The following is a 13,937-nucleotide window of genomic DNA, read 5'->3' on the forward strand; positions in this document are numbered from 1 at the left end:
CACTTCCTCGGTACTCTAAGGCCCAATGGGATGGTGCAGCAACATGTAATATGGGTGCTCTGCGATACTCCAGAATTGAGATACCTGCCCTTTACTGTAGAGTGCAGAATTAAACGCAAGGGAAATCCAGGTTAGCCTTCCGTTTTTCCTTTCAAGCGACCATATCTCTCTTCTTCTCCATCAGGAATTCAGTCGAACCCAGATTCATGATTCGGACCCTGAAACCTCGTTCCAGGGACAAACTAACAAATTAGGGTGTTTCATGAACCACGAACTCTCCGCGGGAAGCCAAACTGCAAACATTTCTAATCCCTACGCTAGCCATGTGTGTGGCATCTGGGCCATGCACAATATTACTAAAGTCGGCCGAAGAAGAGGAGGTAACTACGGTGCGGCGTACCTAGACATCCAGAACAAGTAGAATACCATGAAGAGAATATACCATCTTGGCGACTTGGGATAATAACTTATTGCAAAGCCTTACCTGCAGACTGCAGTACTCGTATTTCTCTGACGTTTGTGGACGCGACTGATATTGCATGCCATACAAAAATACGCCAAGCTCATGATTTTGGGTGTATGCAATAATGGCTCAGTTTAAAACGTCAGAGAAATACTAGTAGACACACCCAGCAGGTATGCGTCCTGTAATGGGTACAAAGACTGGATTCTTACACGCAACACCGGGTTTCTCACCTTACACACCCCAACCTGTAGAGTCCAAAAGCAGAAAAGCAGAGCACCCACAAGCGAGTTGTACGCGCCATTATCAAGCGACTCCACTCGTAGCTTACGTTTCCTCTCGTTTAACAATTTTCTCGAATTTACTACCCGGAATAAAATCACTGACACTGAATTGCCTATCTTGCGTACATAGCCGCCCCTATTTCGGTATTTCGGCCTTCATAACTCCCTCTGGTTTGTGTCGAAACAAACCGATTCTTCCTCGTCCCACATCAACTAGGTACATGTATTACATGTAGTTTCTTAGGTAGTACCTACATGTACGTACCGGTAGGCCCCGCTCAAAAGAGAGCCTAAACCAGATGTAGTACAGCAGCGTTCTAGGCCATGAACCGGCTTTTCACAGAGAAAAAAAATTGCACCATCTCCGGTAACCGCATATTCGGAGCGGCTCCGAAGACGATGCCGCCGTATCGTCCGTGGGGCAAACCCTAGGCCCTCCGTTCATACCTTTTTTTTTCCCTCTAAACAAAAGAAAACGGCAGATGACAGAAGAAACGTGGCCCACCTGCTGAGGTCGATTTGTATCGTGATTCGATTCGCCTCCAAGGATAGAAAATACAAGAATCGAATAAAATGATCTTGGGTGCCCAGTCGAGGTACTTTGTACCGACCCGCATGTAGGAACGCCAGGCAAAAAAGTACAAGGAAGAAAGAAAAAACGTAAATATCATGAACGGTAGAAGTAGAACCACGTCACGGAAGGTGGAGTGTAGAGTTGCTGACGATTGTTTTCAAAGCAAAGTATTGAGGCACATGATTTTACAATGGCATATAGAGTATACCTACTCTACACTCACAACATAATTGGATGGAGAGAGCTTGCTTAGCTGACAGTCATCAATATCAACTACTTAATGCATCATCGAGTCAAGTACGTACTACCAAACATCTCGATTCATGGACATTGTCCATTGGCTCGTTTGAGTAATACTTTTGTCTACTATTATGATTGACGTGGTACTTGAGCTACCGGAAACTGGTTTCATTGGCGAAGTAGTTGGTAATTGGTCTGTTTGGCGAATAACTTTATTTGTTGCTTTCTGGCAGCTGGTTACCGGTACATAGCAGCTTCTGATTCGGCCCGAATCGTCAGATCGGCGTTCTGGTCAGTCAATTGATCAACCCCATTTTCTTGCGGCCCGCCTTCTGACAATTGGCCTGTCTGGCGAATACTCACTCCACACTCACTCTTGGCGTATGTAGAGTATCCAAAAATGCATTTTGTACCTACGTATCCGGGTGAAAAGATGTCTCACCGATCATTGCCCAGACCCCAGTAAAGCATGGACATGCTAAATATCTCTACGGCAGCAACTGCAGATGAGAAAGATTATGCAGGAACAACGAAGAACATCAGCCCTCAGGCATGTTGAACTCGTTTACCTGATTTCTCCAATCAATTGACTGGAGTAATCAAAAATATTTTTGACATATCACTCAGCTCGTCACCCCAACCTTAATGCTTAAACCGACATCCATCAATGTTTCATGAGATGCGCACCGAACATACTTCATAAGTTATGTTCCATATGTGATACCATCATTAACTTGTTGTGGGGAATTCCGGGCGCGATCAATGCTGGGTTCCAGAAAGTGTCTTCACGATATGGCCCGTGCAAAAATATGTTTCAGAAGCGACAAACCTTCCCTAAATGGATTTTCCGAAGAGGACCGAGGAGCCGCACAGGTCGAACCCCATATGTACGCACAGGTCGTTATTTCTCCGCGATAAGCTCAGACTTCTAGAATTCTCTCGGATATCTTCCGAGCGGGTGAGAGCTCTCGGGCGGGCGTTCTTTGTGGATTGTCTCCTCTGAATGGGTATCGATTAAGCATCACGCTAGTCCTATATGCAATTTTTTGCTAGTATGGGGCAGCGGCCGTTCGTTTGGTATTCCCTGAACAGCTCATACTTCATTCCTAGATATGGACAACACAACAAATTAGAACTGCCGCCTCCAATTGAATCTTGAGTTATGTGTCTCACTTTTCTCGATGGATTATGAGCGAGCCGACCTTTCCACCCGGAGCACCTGGATTGTTGAGTTGAGTTGGCAATGCAGGTTGTCTATGGATCAGTTGAGTATAATCTAGCTTTATGGCATGGAGTGATGATTACTTTCAAAAGAGTCAGTCTGAAATCTGGGGGGGGGGGGGGTCACATCTTGATTGTCGTATTTTCCAGAGCAGATATGGGACGTTTCGCCGTACTTGCAGACGAGCGCTCCTAGAATATTGCACTTCCCTTACTGCGATTAAGGGCGGGCTTGATGGTCAACCTAAAACTGTACAAAATTCCAATCCACAGGAATAATGACCCTTTGCTGATGCCTCGGCATGCATACTCAGTGACGGTGCATTTAATGAATACTAACTTTATTTCAGGTTGATCAATTAATTATTTCGCGCAATGAGTACTAGTTTACATTAAGATTCCTACTTCTATCTTGTCTAATAATAATATCATATATTACAGTACATGTATTTCAGTTGTGTGCTGAAATTGGGATATGTAGCTACAATCTAGATATGGCTAGTACATCTAGTAACCATCATGCACTTATTAGCCTATCTTAGAAAACCTGCTACATCTATGATTGACACAAACCCCCCCCCAAATTTTTTTTTTTTTTGATTTACCACAAGGTAGAAGCAGTATCAAGATTTGATACAATACGTCTACTGTTGCAAAGCCCACATGGTAACAGTGGATAACTAAGGATGACAGGCTTGGATAGCCGTGATGGCGGCGGCTAAGTCCTATTTTTAGACCTTAGGCTCTTTTTCAAGTTCTACGTTCTCCGATCCTCATTTCTTAGAAGTTACTAAGTTTTGGTGAGCATATGTGAAATCTCTAGGGAGGGATTTCTATTGGTGCGTGCCCCAGGAGTAGTGACGTACTGGGTGTTTATAAGTGTTTCAGCGCGCGCTGTTCAACACGCAGCATCGATTTATGGTATATACAGTATTACTTATTTAGCAACTCATATGTAGTAATATGAAACAGAATGGCATTCATAAACCATACGCTAGGCGTTTGTATGGAAGATACCTAAACACCAATTGTCGATAACGTTCATGGAAGATCCACGAAGCCATGCATGGTCTATGTCTACAGAAGATACATACATCCAGTAACACCATCCCATACCCCTACGCCAAGACTACATAGCTAAAAGCACTCCAGCTTATCAAGCCCCTATAGCTTACACGCTAGCCTGTTTCACCATTCGTATCGGTTTACAGGAAGCGAACAATCGATGTTCCGAAAATATCTTGTAACCAATATAAGCTTAATTACGGGCTTCAATTTTCTTTTGCAAACATACATCAACCTCCTTATATTTATGCCATTGCATCCAAGGCAACCTTTCTTGAATTATCACGAAGACGCAGTATGACTCGGGCTGAAACTCAACCCATAATAGCCCATCTACCGTTAGGAAAAAATGTCAAATCGAAGGCCTAGACATCAGACACGGAAAATTTGCTTTTTTATTCGACGCTACTTGAAAATGACCTACCATAGATGGGGAATAGAATTCGCTTCGTATAGGAAAATACTAGTACACTATGGTAGGCGATCTATATCACAGGCTGTGAATCAAATGATCACGCCCGTTCCTCACTGAAAAATAAATGGCTAGAATGAAATACATACAGCCATTCACCAAAAGTTCTATAATAGGTGATACACCTCAACAGACAGGAGGAAATGAGTGATCCAAACCCGCGGGTAACATTTTCAAAATAATGAGCATTTATCCTCCATAACACAAGATTCATGGATAAATCTCTAACCAAGCCTTTACCATATACATTCAATTACCCTAAATCAACCCACAAAGTCATATACGTATAGCTGCATATTACCTACCTACTCTCTGAGTTTTGTATATAGCGATATCGAAGTTGTGTTCCGGACACGAAAACCTTTGAAGAGCGGCAGTACATGATCACGAATATACCTAACCGCTAGACAAACTGCAGTTAGCAAAGCTAGGACTTCATTACCATTATTTAAATTAAAATATGACTAGGATACCACTAAGTAGAAATATTTTATGATTCGGGTAATTAAAGACCTAGATAAAGCCCAAGTATATGTACAGCGGTAGGTAATAAGTGATGGAGCGGGCTGAAACACAGTGATACCTGTTTTAGGTAAAACGCCGCCAACATACGGTGTTTACAAGTATAACTGTATCTCAGGGCATCCCATCACTTATTACCTATCACCGCACTAATAAATAATATAAAAGATATCATTAAAGTAAGTGGTCTGAACATGAATGAGAATAAACCGCATGCATACCTTCGTACGAAAACCAAAACGGCAGGTACCTTCGTGAATAGCAATTAGCTTCGCATCCTTCTAATGACCAATTATTCCTAGACTTTAACGCCGCAGGTGAGGGGGGCAAATTTTGATTCTACGTTCTTAACTATTGGGAGTTATTTGTGTAGAATACTGTTACCCTTTCGACAGGCACTTGCACGAAATATCTGAAACTAGTCTGAGTACGATACTTGGTGTAATTTGGAAATGATACGTTTCCTATATCAAGTCGAAATCTTCCCTAGCTAGATATAGGGAAACCCAGTTATATATCATATCACCTCACAATCAAAAACATAACAGTCACCAAGATCAACAACAGAACAGACACTCGAGAGTTAGACGTAGTTAATTATCCCGCACAGCTAGGCCCGATCAAACGGCTAACTACTATGTACATGTAGTCGGGGAGCGGGTGTAATAAATTCGTCTCTGTAGGTAAAAGTCCTCAAAGCTATTTACTATAATCTGATAATGGTTCTAGCGTGAGGGTATGTGTCCTATTGGCGTTCAAAATATCATACTTAGACCTTCTCCATGCGGCCAGCAGCCAGCCTTCTAGTCGGACCTGACCGTGTAGGGGATAGAAAAGGCCTTTTGTAATACAATGGTTGCATAGTATCAATGACTTGGATACCATAAAAAGATCTTATATACTGCTGAGCTTATAGTAGAGGGTCAAAACGGCATAAGCTTCATAACTAATCACTCGTTTATAATAGTAATAACGAGTGATATACTGTGATTAATTATTCGGAGAGAACAAATCGGGTCACAGATGGAATCATTAGATAACTCGAAACCAGCATATTAACCCAGCTAAGATCATTCATTGGTTCGATTTTAACTTTGTACACTAATCTACCTCAAGTTATTAGCATGCCCTAGATAGGAAAATTCCGGAATCACTATAATATCTGTATGTTTATCTTGTAATATTTCGGTGTAATTACCAGCCAACTCATTAAATCATGTAACTGTTACCAACATGGTTCCTCCACAACAGTATTAATAAGGAAATAAATCAAAGTGAGTAGGGTAGTAGAGCTATGGTTTCAATCATAATAAAAGAAGAAAGGGTATCTAATACCCGGATAAGGAAATGACGCCGGAACACCTCAGACGCAACTAACCAAGCCCCTGCTCCCACGATCTACCAAGCTAGGTATCCAACCCTCCATGGCTTCAATAGAAAATAACAACAACAATAAGAAATTCCTTCTAGAACGTCTTTGCTTCTTTACTCTATCGAGTCAACTTCCCGAGTTGGGCATCAGGATCATCGACAAAAGTCCATGATTCCTCGGAATCTATTTCATGCGGGTCGCCATGTTGTTTCTTGATTAGTGTCCGTGCATACTCCATGTCACGGTAGATAGCCTGGATAGCCGTCTCCACTCCGTTTTCCTAATATCAATAATATCAGCAACCAATTATATTTTATGGAGATATAAACTTCACTCACCGAGCGGATTTGTTTTCCCAGCATATCGGCTTTCGTAATCATCACCTCATTGTTGGTGCATTCCCACAGAGCTCTACTAAAAGCCTGGACGTTCAACTTCTTCACGCATATCCCAACCCCCATATCTTCAACACGCTGTCCAAAGAAGTACTGGTCTCCAAAGAACGGTTTCACAACCGTCGGGATTCCTGCCCTCAGACTTGCCCCAGTGGTTCCAGCACCACCATGGTGAACTGCTGCATCGATTTGCTTGAACAGCCAATCGTGTGGTGCAGACTGGATCTGGTGGATCTCAGAGGGTAGAGAAATTTCAGGCATCTGAGCATCTTTCTTTTGGAGCCTATCGGACCAACCCTTCGATAGAATGCAACGTACATCGGCCTTGAGAATTGATTCGACAACGGTACGAGTCATGGCATCTGGATCGGCTACCGTAATAGAGCCGAAACCAACATAAACAAGCTTTTTACCATCCTTTCGGGCTCTTGTAATAAAGTCTGTTAACTCCTTAGGGGGGATATAGTCACTTGGTGAATCCAGGAACCAATATCCAGTCACACGGATCCAGTCGCTATAGTCGAGCGGCGGAATGACTACCGAAGGGCTGAAATTATAAAGAAATGGTACTTTATTTGGCTGTAGTTTATCAAGGCTAGTTCTGGTAAGTCCAAGGGTCTTTTTCCGCCATCTGTTGATTTGGCCGGCGGTAGCTTTCCAGAAAACGTTATCAAAAAGAACATAGGTGAAGTAGTTATAAGCACCACCCATTTTATGCTCTGGAACAGCAAAAGCATGAGGATATGCCCTGGTACGTGTCCAAGGCATAGTGAACGCCCTGAAATATGGTATACCAAGGGCCTCTGCAATATGAATACCTGCCATCGCACTGGGACTTTCAATCAACAGATTAGAACCCTGGCAAGCCTTCCACGAGCTTAAGAGCAAGCCATCTAGCCATCCACGCATCTACTATAATTTAGTACCTAGCAATTACTACTAAGAGAATGGATTTTTACCGTTGAAGTAGCAGCCTGTAAAAAGTCTACAGTAAACATTCCGTGCGAAACACATAATTCCATCAACTCCGCTGGATCCCCCTCTACAGGCTCGAAATCAATTCCGTAGCTTCTGATCCAGTCACCATATTCTGCATGAGTCGCAATCCTTGTCCTGTGCCCATCCTTCATAAGCCCAATACAAAGCGCAATGAACGGCTGCACGTCACCGCGGGTACCAATAGTAAGACATGTAATGAGCATCGATTCGGTCGGTTTGAAATTGATAATCGATCCATGGGGATCATCAAATACAATTGGTGGAGCATCTTGACAACTAGCGTCATTTGTTGATAGTGGTAGTTGGATATCGTGAATATTATGACCATCTTGGCGCGCATCTTGTAGCATTTGATACTCGGTTTTAGCCATTTGTGCTCCTAGTTTTTCTTCCCGGGTCAAAATTCCACTCTCAGCAAGAACTCGGACGTCGTTTATGCCGGCACGTAGAGTTTGCCCACAGTCATCCCTAGCGTCTTGTTGACCAAACTCAAAAAATAGTTCCTCGTGACCACGGATTGTAATAACAAGTCCCGAGTAGCCAAATCTAAAGCCTTTCTCTTTACTGACATTTTCGATATCCTTGAGAGGAAGAATCATCTTTGCAAGTGTTAGCAATCTTATCAAAGACTTTAGATTGATAGTCAAACAAACCTTTGTCTTTGTTCCTGGCAATATACTCCTAAAGCAGAAGCTCCTATTGCTAAGATAGATCTTCCCGTATAAAGGTAGAACACGATGTAGGTATCCAAAATACACTGCAATCAGTCTTTCCTGTGGCGGGAGTGCAAACCTTGCCCTAAAACTGGCATCGTGACTTTGAGCATTCCCGTCGTCATCTTCAGCATCTTCAACCTCTTCATGCGCCATCATCCCCATGGGCTTATAATGTCTCTTTCCACCAACCCACATGTCTGATACTTTTTCCAAATATCCCATGGACTCGGTAGCCAAGAGCGCGCCAACACCCTGCGTCCGCTTCTTCATCCAACCCGCCCAACTAGCGGCACGTTGTAAGGGGAAGTTTCCGGTCTTTGCTATGTCCTGAAGTCTTGCTGAGTTGTTGCTGGAGCTCCCACTTAGCTCATCAGATTCATATTGACTTGGGGAGCCAGTATATGCCCTAGATGATGAAACATCTTTTTTATATTTTGATTTACTGGTAGAGCTGTGGGATTTGTATGAGCTCTGTGAGTCTGAACGTCCATGACCAAGTTTTTTCATTGTTGGTGAGTCAAAAATATCGCTCTTGTCCAGAATGCTGCTCGCTGTTCCTTTTCCTTCATCATCCATCGATAATTGTACCCCCTCGGAAGATTCTCCGAACGAATGAGCATATGAATGTGCGGAACCAGAGGGAAGGGCTGGGGAAGAACTAGTGCCCAGATCGGTACTGTGTCTGGGGGCCTCTGCCATTTTTTTCTGTATTTCTTTGGATGCCCTTTGAACATCGAAGCTGCCGCGAGTAAACTCTCCACTTGGCCTCGGACTAGACCTTGGGCTCCTGATAGTTGGTGACTTAGGTGAAAGTGGGGAAAGTGTTGCCCGTACTGGTTCCTTAAGAGTTGGGGTTATTGAACGATCCGGTAATGGCCCCAGGCCAGGTGAAGGAGGCTCTGAATGTGCTCCAAACATATGATCGGGGATCTTCGATGCTGCAGAGTTTTCTACTGCCGATCGCAAGACGTTCAAAGCATCTTTCCCGAAACTGAAGAATGAGAAGAAATACTAAAAGATCATCAGTAATCATATCTCATATGACGATATATTTGTTCGTTACCTCGTCGATAGCATATGTATCATCATTATCAACAACCTTGAGCTTGAAGGTATCTGCAAACTCCAAGACTGGGCTCTCTTCAACCTCAATGACGTTTTCTACTGGGATTGAAATTTTCACACTATCTCCCTCATTGTGTGACCTAAAAATGACCTTTTGGAGAGACTTTACCCATTCTCTAGCACTTGCTGAAGAGTCCGCACGGAAGTAATACTTTCTCTCGTTGGTAGAAAGCGTCACCATGACCGAATCTTTAGGATCTTTGGCCTCAACCACACTTGCTTGAAGACCATACCGAAGATCAATGTTTCCATTGGGAAAGTATAGGTCTGATGGGTTCGTGTAATAAGAGAGAACATCGCCCTTCAGGATGAACCAGTATCTAGTAAATTTAACAGTAGACTTGCCTCGTTTGGATAGGTAACCCGATTTTAGTATGACATGCTGAAAGATATGGGTCAGTAAGCTTTGTATTTGACAATGACAGAAAGCACATACATCTTTCCGAGGGAGATATGCATAGAAGCAGATATGTCGGGTGGTGATGTACATATAGCCCTGTAAGAGTACGCTTTTCAAAAGCCAACATGGGTATTCTGTAAAACTTTATTATTAAGAAGCAAATCTATTGGCAAATCATTGATAACATACCGGAAATGACCTTCTCGGTCGCCGGTAAATTGAAAATATCCATCAATTTCTCTTCCAAATTCCCATTTCCACTTGATTTCGCTGTTACATTTTCTTCGAAGTCGTGATAGGTTTCGTTCTCTTGGTCCTGTATATTTACCGCAAAGGCTGGTGGATTTAACTGCGTTTGTGCTTGTAAACTGTTTGTGGGAATGGCCATTTGTAGAGCAGCTCCGGCCAGTTCCGCGGGAACTGGGTCATCTTCCTCATCGTCAGTTTCTTCTTGAATTACATCCTTCGTCAACTCTCTTTTAGGACCAAGTGGTAAGCCAGGAATCTTGGATCTGAGCTTCTTATCAATCGCCTTGGGCGTGGTTGGATCATCGTCCGAGTCATCTGAATCGTCGTCGAAGCGAGAGCTCATCCGGATATTTGAAGTGGCAGCGGTAAGGACTTGATAAAAGCTTTGGTTCATGTTGAAGGGTGTATTTTTTCCGGCTACGCATACATCTTCATCGTTCGCATCGTCGTTGTCTCCAGAATTAAAACGGGCAGGGAGCTGCATGGACTGTGAGATGGTGGGGGCATTTTTTCGACGCCCCGTACCAAATTTCTGGACGATGCTAGAGCGTTCGGGCATTCTGAACAATGATGCTATCACGTGTGGTAGGTTCCTTGAACTGTTCCCGAGATCAGTTTCCTGACGGTTGTATGAGTATGAGAAGAGGTTGCTTTTATTATCAAACGAGGGCACGCGGAGAGAACAAGGTAGCTACTTGGAGCTATGTTACCTACCCATAGATGACTCCAAATATGTGTGGAGTGGCGAGCGATGAGTGGCTGGGTGTTACCTTATCGGTAGCCGCTATCGCAGATGCAGGACCCCGATGCAGTGCGTTTTCTACTTTGAGGAGGGGAGCTGCTGCTGCACGGGAGCCTCAACCGGGAGTTGATGGGGGAGAAAGCAAGTGACGATAACGATGGTATTAGCGATGGGTAAGTTGGAGAAGAAGTTTAATGAGTAGGAGTGATCTGCTCTACTTATGATAGAAAAACGCCTAGATAGAGTACCATACTATTGCCTGCAGATACGCTTGCGGTATGTTTGGGAAGTACGAAGATTGCAGCCGAAACATTCCGCTATAGCAGATGACTACTTGGATCCGTTACTCAGTACAGTCGTCTCTGGGTCAACGACGAAACCGGTCCGATGGCGAATAGGCCAATCGAAGCCAACAAAAACCAACAGAAGCGCTCCGACCCTTTGCTTTGACTGACTATCAGCCCAAAAAGTAGTTATTCGTCATCGAGCCGGTTTCGTCGTTGACCCAGAGACGACTGTACTGTAGTCGCACACTGTGTTTGACTCTTGGCATACAGGATTCATAGAACCGGTCCTCAACCCCTCAGGTTACCTACAGCTGGCTGCTGTTGATGATCCACTAGGAACAACCAAGTGTGGTGCTCAAGGCCTTTACCGAGACACTCGTAGTTTTTTTGGCGTTTCCGGACTGAACTGGGTGTTGAGGGTAAGTGATCAGAATCTGATAAGTGAATGTTACGGTGAATACAACCGCCTCTCGTTATAGTGATGGGGTCGGGACCGAAAAACGGTATCCTTATATCGAGGTTATCACTATACAGAATAAGGGTTAGGTTTTTTTTGGATCGAAAAATAGTCTAAATTGACAGCGATTCTTAGGGTACAGACATGTGACTGTTTAAGTACATGTACAGTCTCGTTTGTATTTTAGTCTTGTTTCCAGGCTTTTTGTCACGTAAAATGCCTGGAAATGCTGGCCCTCCCCCTTTCTGGGTCGCTCGCCGCACCCAAATTTACTCTTGTTATAAGGATACCCATACAAATCTTCACTAAATACCTAGTGATATCCTTATATAAAAAAATCACTAAACCCCATACTAAAACGTTGGGACCGGCAGGTGTCATCCTTATAACGAGAATATCACTATATGCAGTATCACTATAACGAGAGGCGGCTGTAGGTGTATTTGTCTTATCAGATTCTGATCACTTTTCGCTACACCCTAGTACAGTCGTCTCCGGGTCAACGACGAAACCGGCTCGATGACGGATAACTACTTTTTGGGCTGATAGTCAGTCAAAGCAAAGGGTCGGAGCGCTTTTGTTGGCTTTTGTTGGCTTCGATTGGCCTATTCGCCATCGGACCGGTTTCGTCGTTGACCAAGAGACGACTGTACATGTACCTTAGATTTCAACAACACCCGGCCTACCAAATCCTGTTGACCTTGATTGGCTTAACGTAGCTAGGATGTGAATGAAATTTCCTCTATGAGATAGGTACGTGATCGTTCTTCATCGGCCGATTTATTTAGGAGGAGTTTCTGCTTGCCCATAAAAATGCAGGTTTTAATTAGAGCACTGCTCTCATCACCAGAGGATCTAGGCTTCGTTATTGTACCTGCGGGGAAATGACTCGACGACCAGCTGATTACAAGCAGGTACATCATATGTAGGTACATGTACATACCGCCATAACTCGAAAAATTGGCTAGCTCCCAGAGATCAAAATTACTTGTATGGGAAACTTCTGATGCAGATCGATGCCATTCAACCAATCACTCGAGCGATAATCCCTGGCCGGAGATAGCCAGTATATACGCACCTACTTACGTTTCAAAGCTTTCTGTTTACATCACTAGGCCTTAAAGACCCATGTGATAGAAGACTTCTACATATGCCATACACAGTCAGATAGACGACTTCCCTAGCCACCCGAACAGTTGAGTATGATTGGTATAGAAACCGGTTGCAACGAAGATCCTTTCTTTTTGACGTTGACTGTTCGGGTGGGGGTGTTCGGGTGGCTAGGGAAGTCGCGGCGGCTACAAACTATCCGGCGTTAAATGAGTGATTATCCATGACTCTCAGCATATGATAACGCGACTGGAATATTAACTGTATTGCAAAAAATGTACCCTTTCTTCGTATAAGATTCACTGGCCCGTGTATCCTCTCGTAGCCTATCCCGGATCCCATATACGTGCAGGTGGGATTCATTTAGTGTAAATTCTTGATCCCCCACGAGTGATGCTCGCGACAGATCCTTGGACGCCGAAACACTCAATAAATAAGCCATAGACTAAAGCACGAAGGAAATCAATGTCGAAGACCTCGCGTGGCGGGCATTACTCGGTTTATGCCGTAAGAGACTCTTAGCCATAATTACATCTCAAATCTGATCATACAAGTAGTTAGCCAAATCCTTCTGGTTATATCAGATTTGCTTACCACAATTTTGTAGGTGATAGAACTGTACATTACTATAGAGTAGAGTAGCACATACTCTATCGGCTTGATGGCTTTTATAGTGTTATATATACTAGCACTTATGATGATCTACGACATGTGAAGGCGGTAGTGCAGAATATGGGGACTTTGTTAACCACGGCGTAGGCAAAGCTTGTTTCTGGGTACTTCCGGGTCCTCTAGGTTTTAAACACCCATGCAGCGAATAGATTTCGAATTTGCAATAGATGCAGCTGGATATGTCTGTATTAATGTAGATTTCTCTAGTTCCAGATCCGTTATGGCGAGGGGAGTTCATGTGCCGTTGCAGCGTGCGCCTTGTGCTATCAAGTTTATTTGCGGAATTCAAAACCCAACGCCCATACTGTAGGCATGGTCATGCATGTACCCCCAATCGGAGGTCGTATATCTGCGCGATAAACGACTAAATGTAGGTACATACATGTAGTGTAGAGTACCCGCAATAGCTCCTATCAATACAGGCGGGGGTCAATGGTGTACCTAGAACATGTTCCGAAGGTCGGACCGTAGTAAGAGATCTGGATAAATAAATCATTCATCGATTCTCGGGGACGAAGTGACGCCTCTTTTTCTAAGCCTCTGGCCACGTCTGTCATCCACTTCAGAGATAG

General features: G+C 43.7%; 1 protein-coding gene across 1 annotated transcript; it reads right to left on the minus strand.

The window, feature by feature from the left end:
- Positions 1 to 6,331: 6,331 nt before the first annotated feature.
- LAJ45_04264 (uncharacterized protein) lies at positions 6,332 to 10,656 on the minus strand (the record flags this gene model as incomplete). Its single annotated transcript, XM_046113844.1, has 7 exons — positions 6,332 to 6,493; positions 6,552 to 7,517; positions 7,568 to 8,206; positions 8,261 to 9,334; positions 9,387 to 9,830; positions 9,885 to 9,982; positions 10,038 to 10,656. 7 exons carry the CDS (start codon positions 10,654 to 10,656, stop codon positions 6,332 to 6,334), a joined length of 4,002 nt encoding a protein of 1,333 aa, XP_045972946.1.
- Positions 10,657 to 13,937: the final 3,281 nt, after the last annotated feature.

This window comes from Morchella importuna, assembly GCF_003444635.1.
Source record: "Morchella importuna strain M04M26 chromosome Unknown Morimp01GS010, whole genome shotgun sequence".
Taxonomy (NCBI): Eukaryota; Fungi; Ascomycota; class Pezizomycetes; order Pezizales; family Morchellaceae; genus Morchella; species Morchella importuna.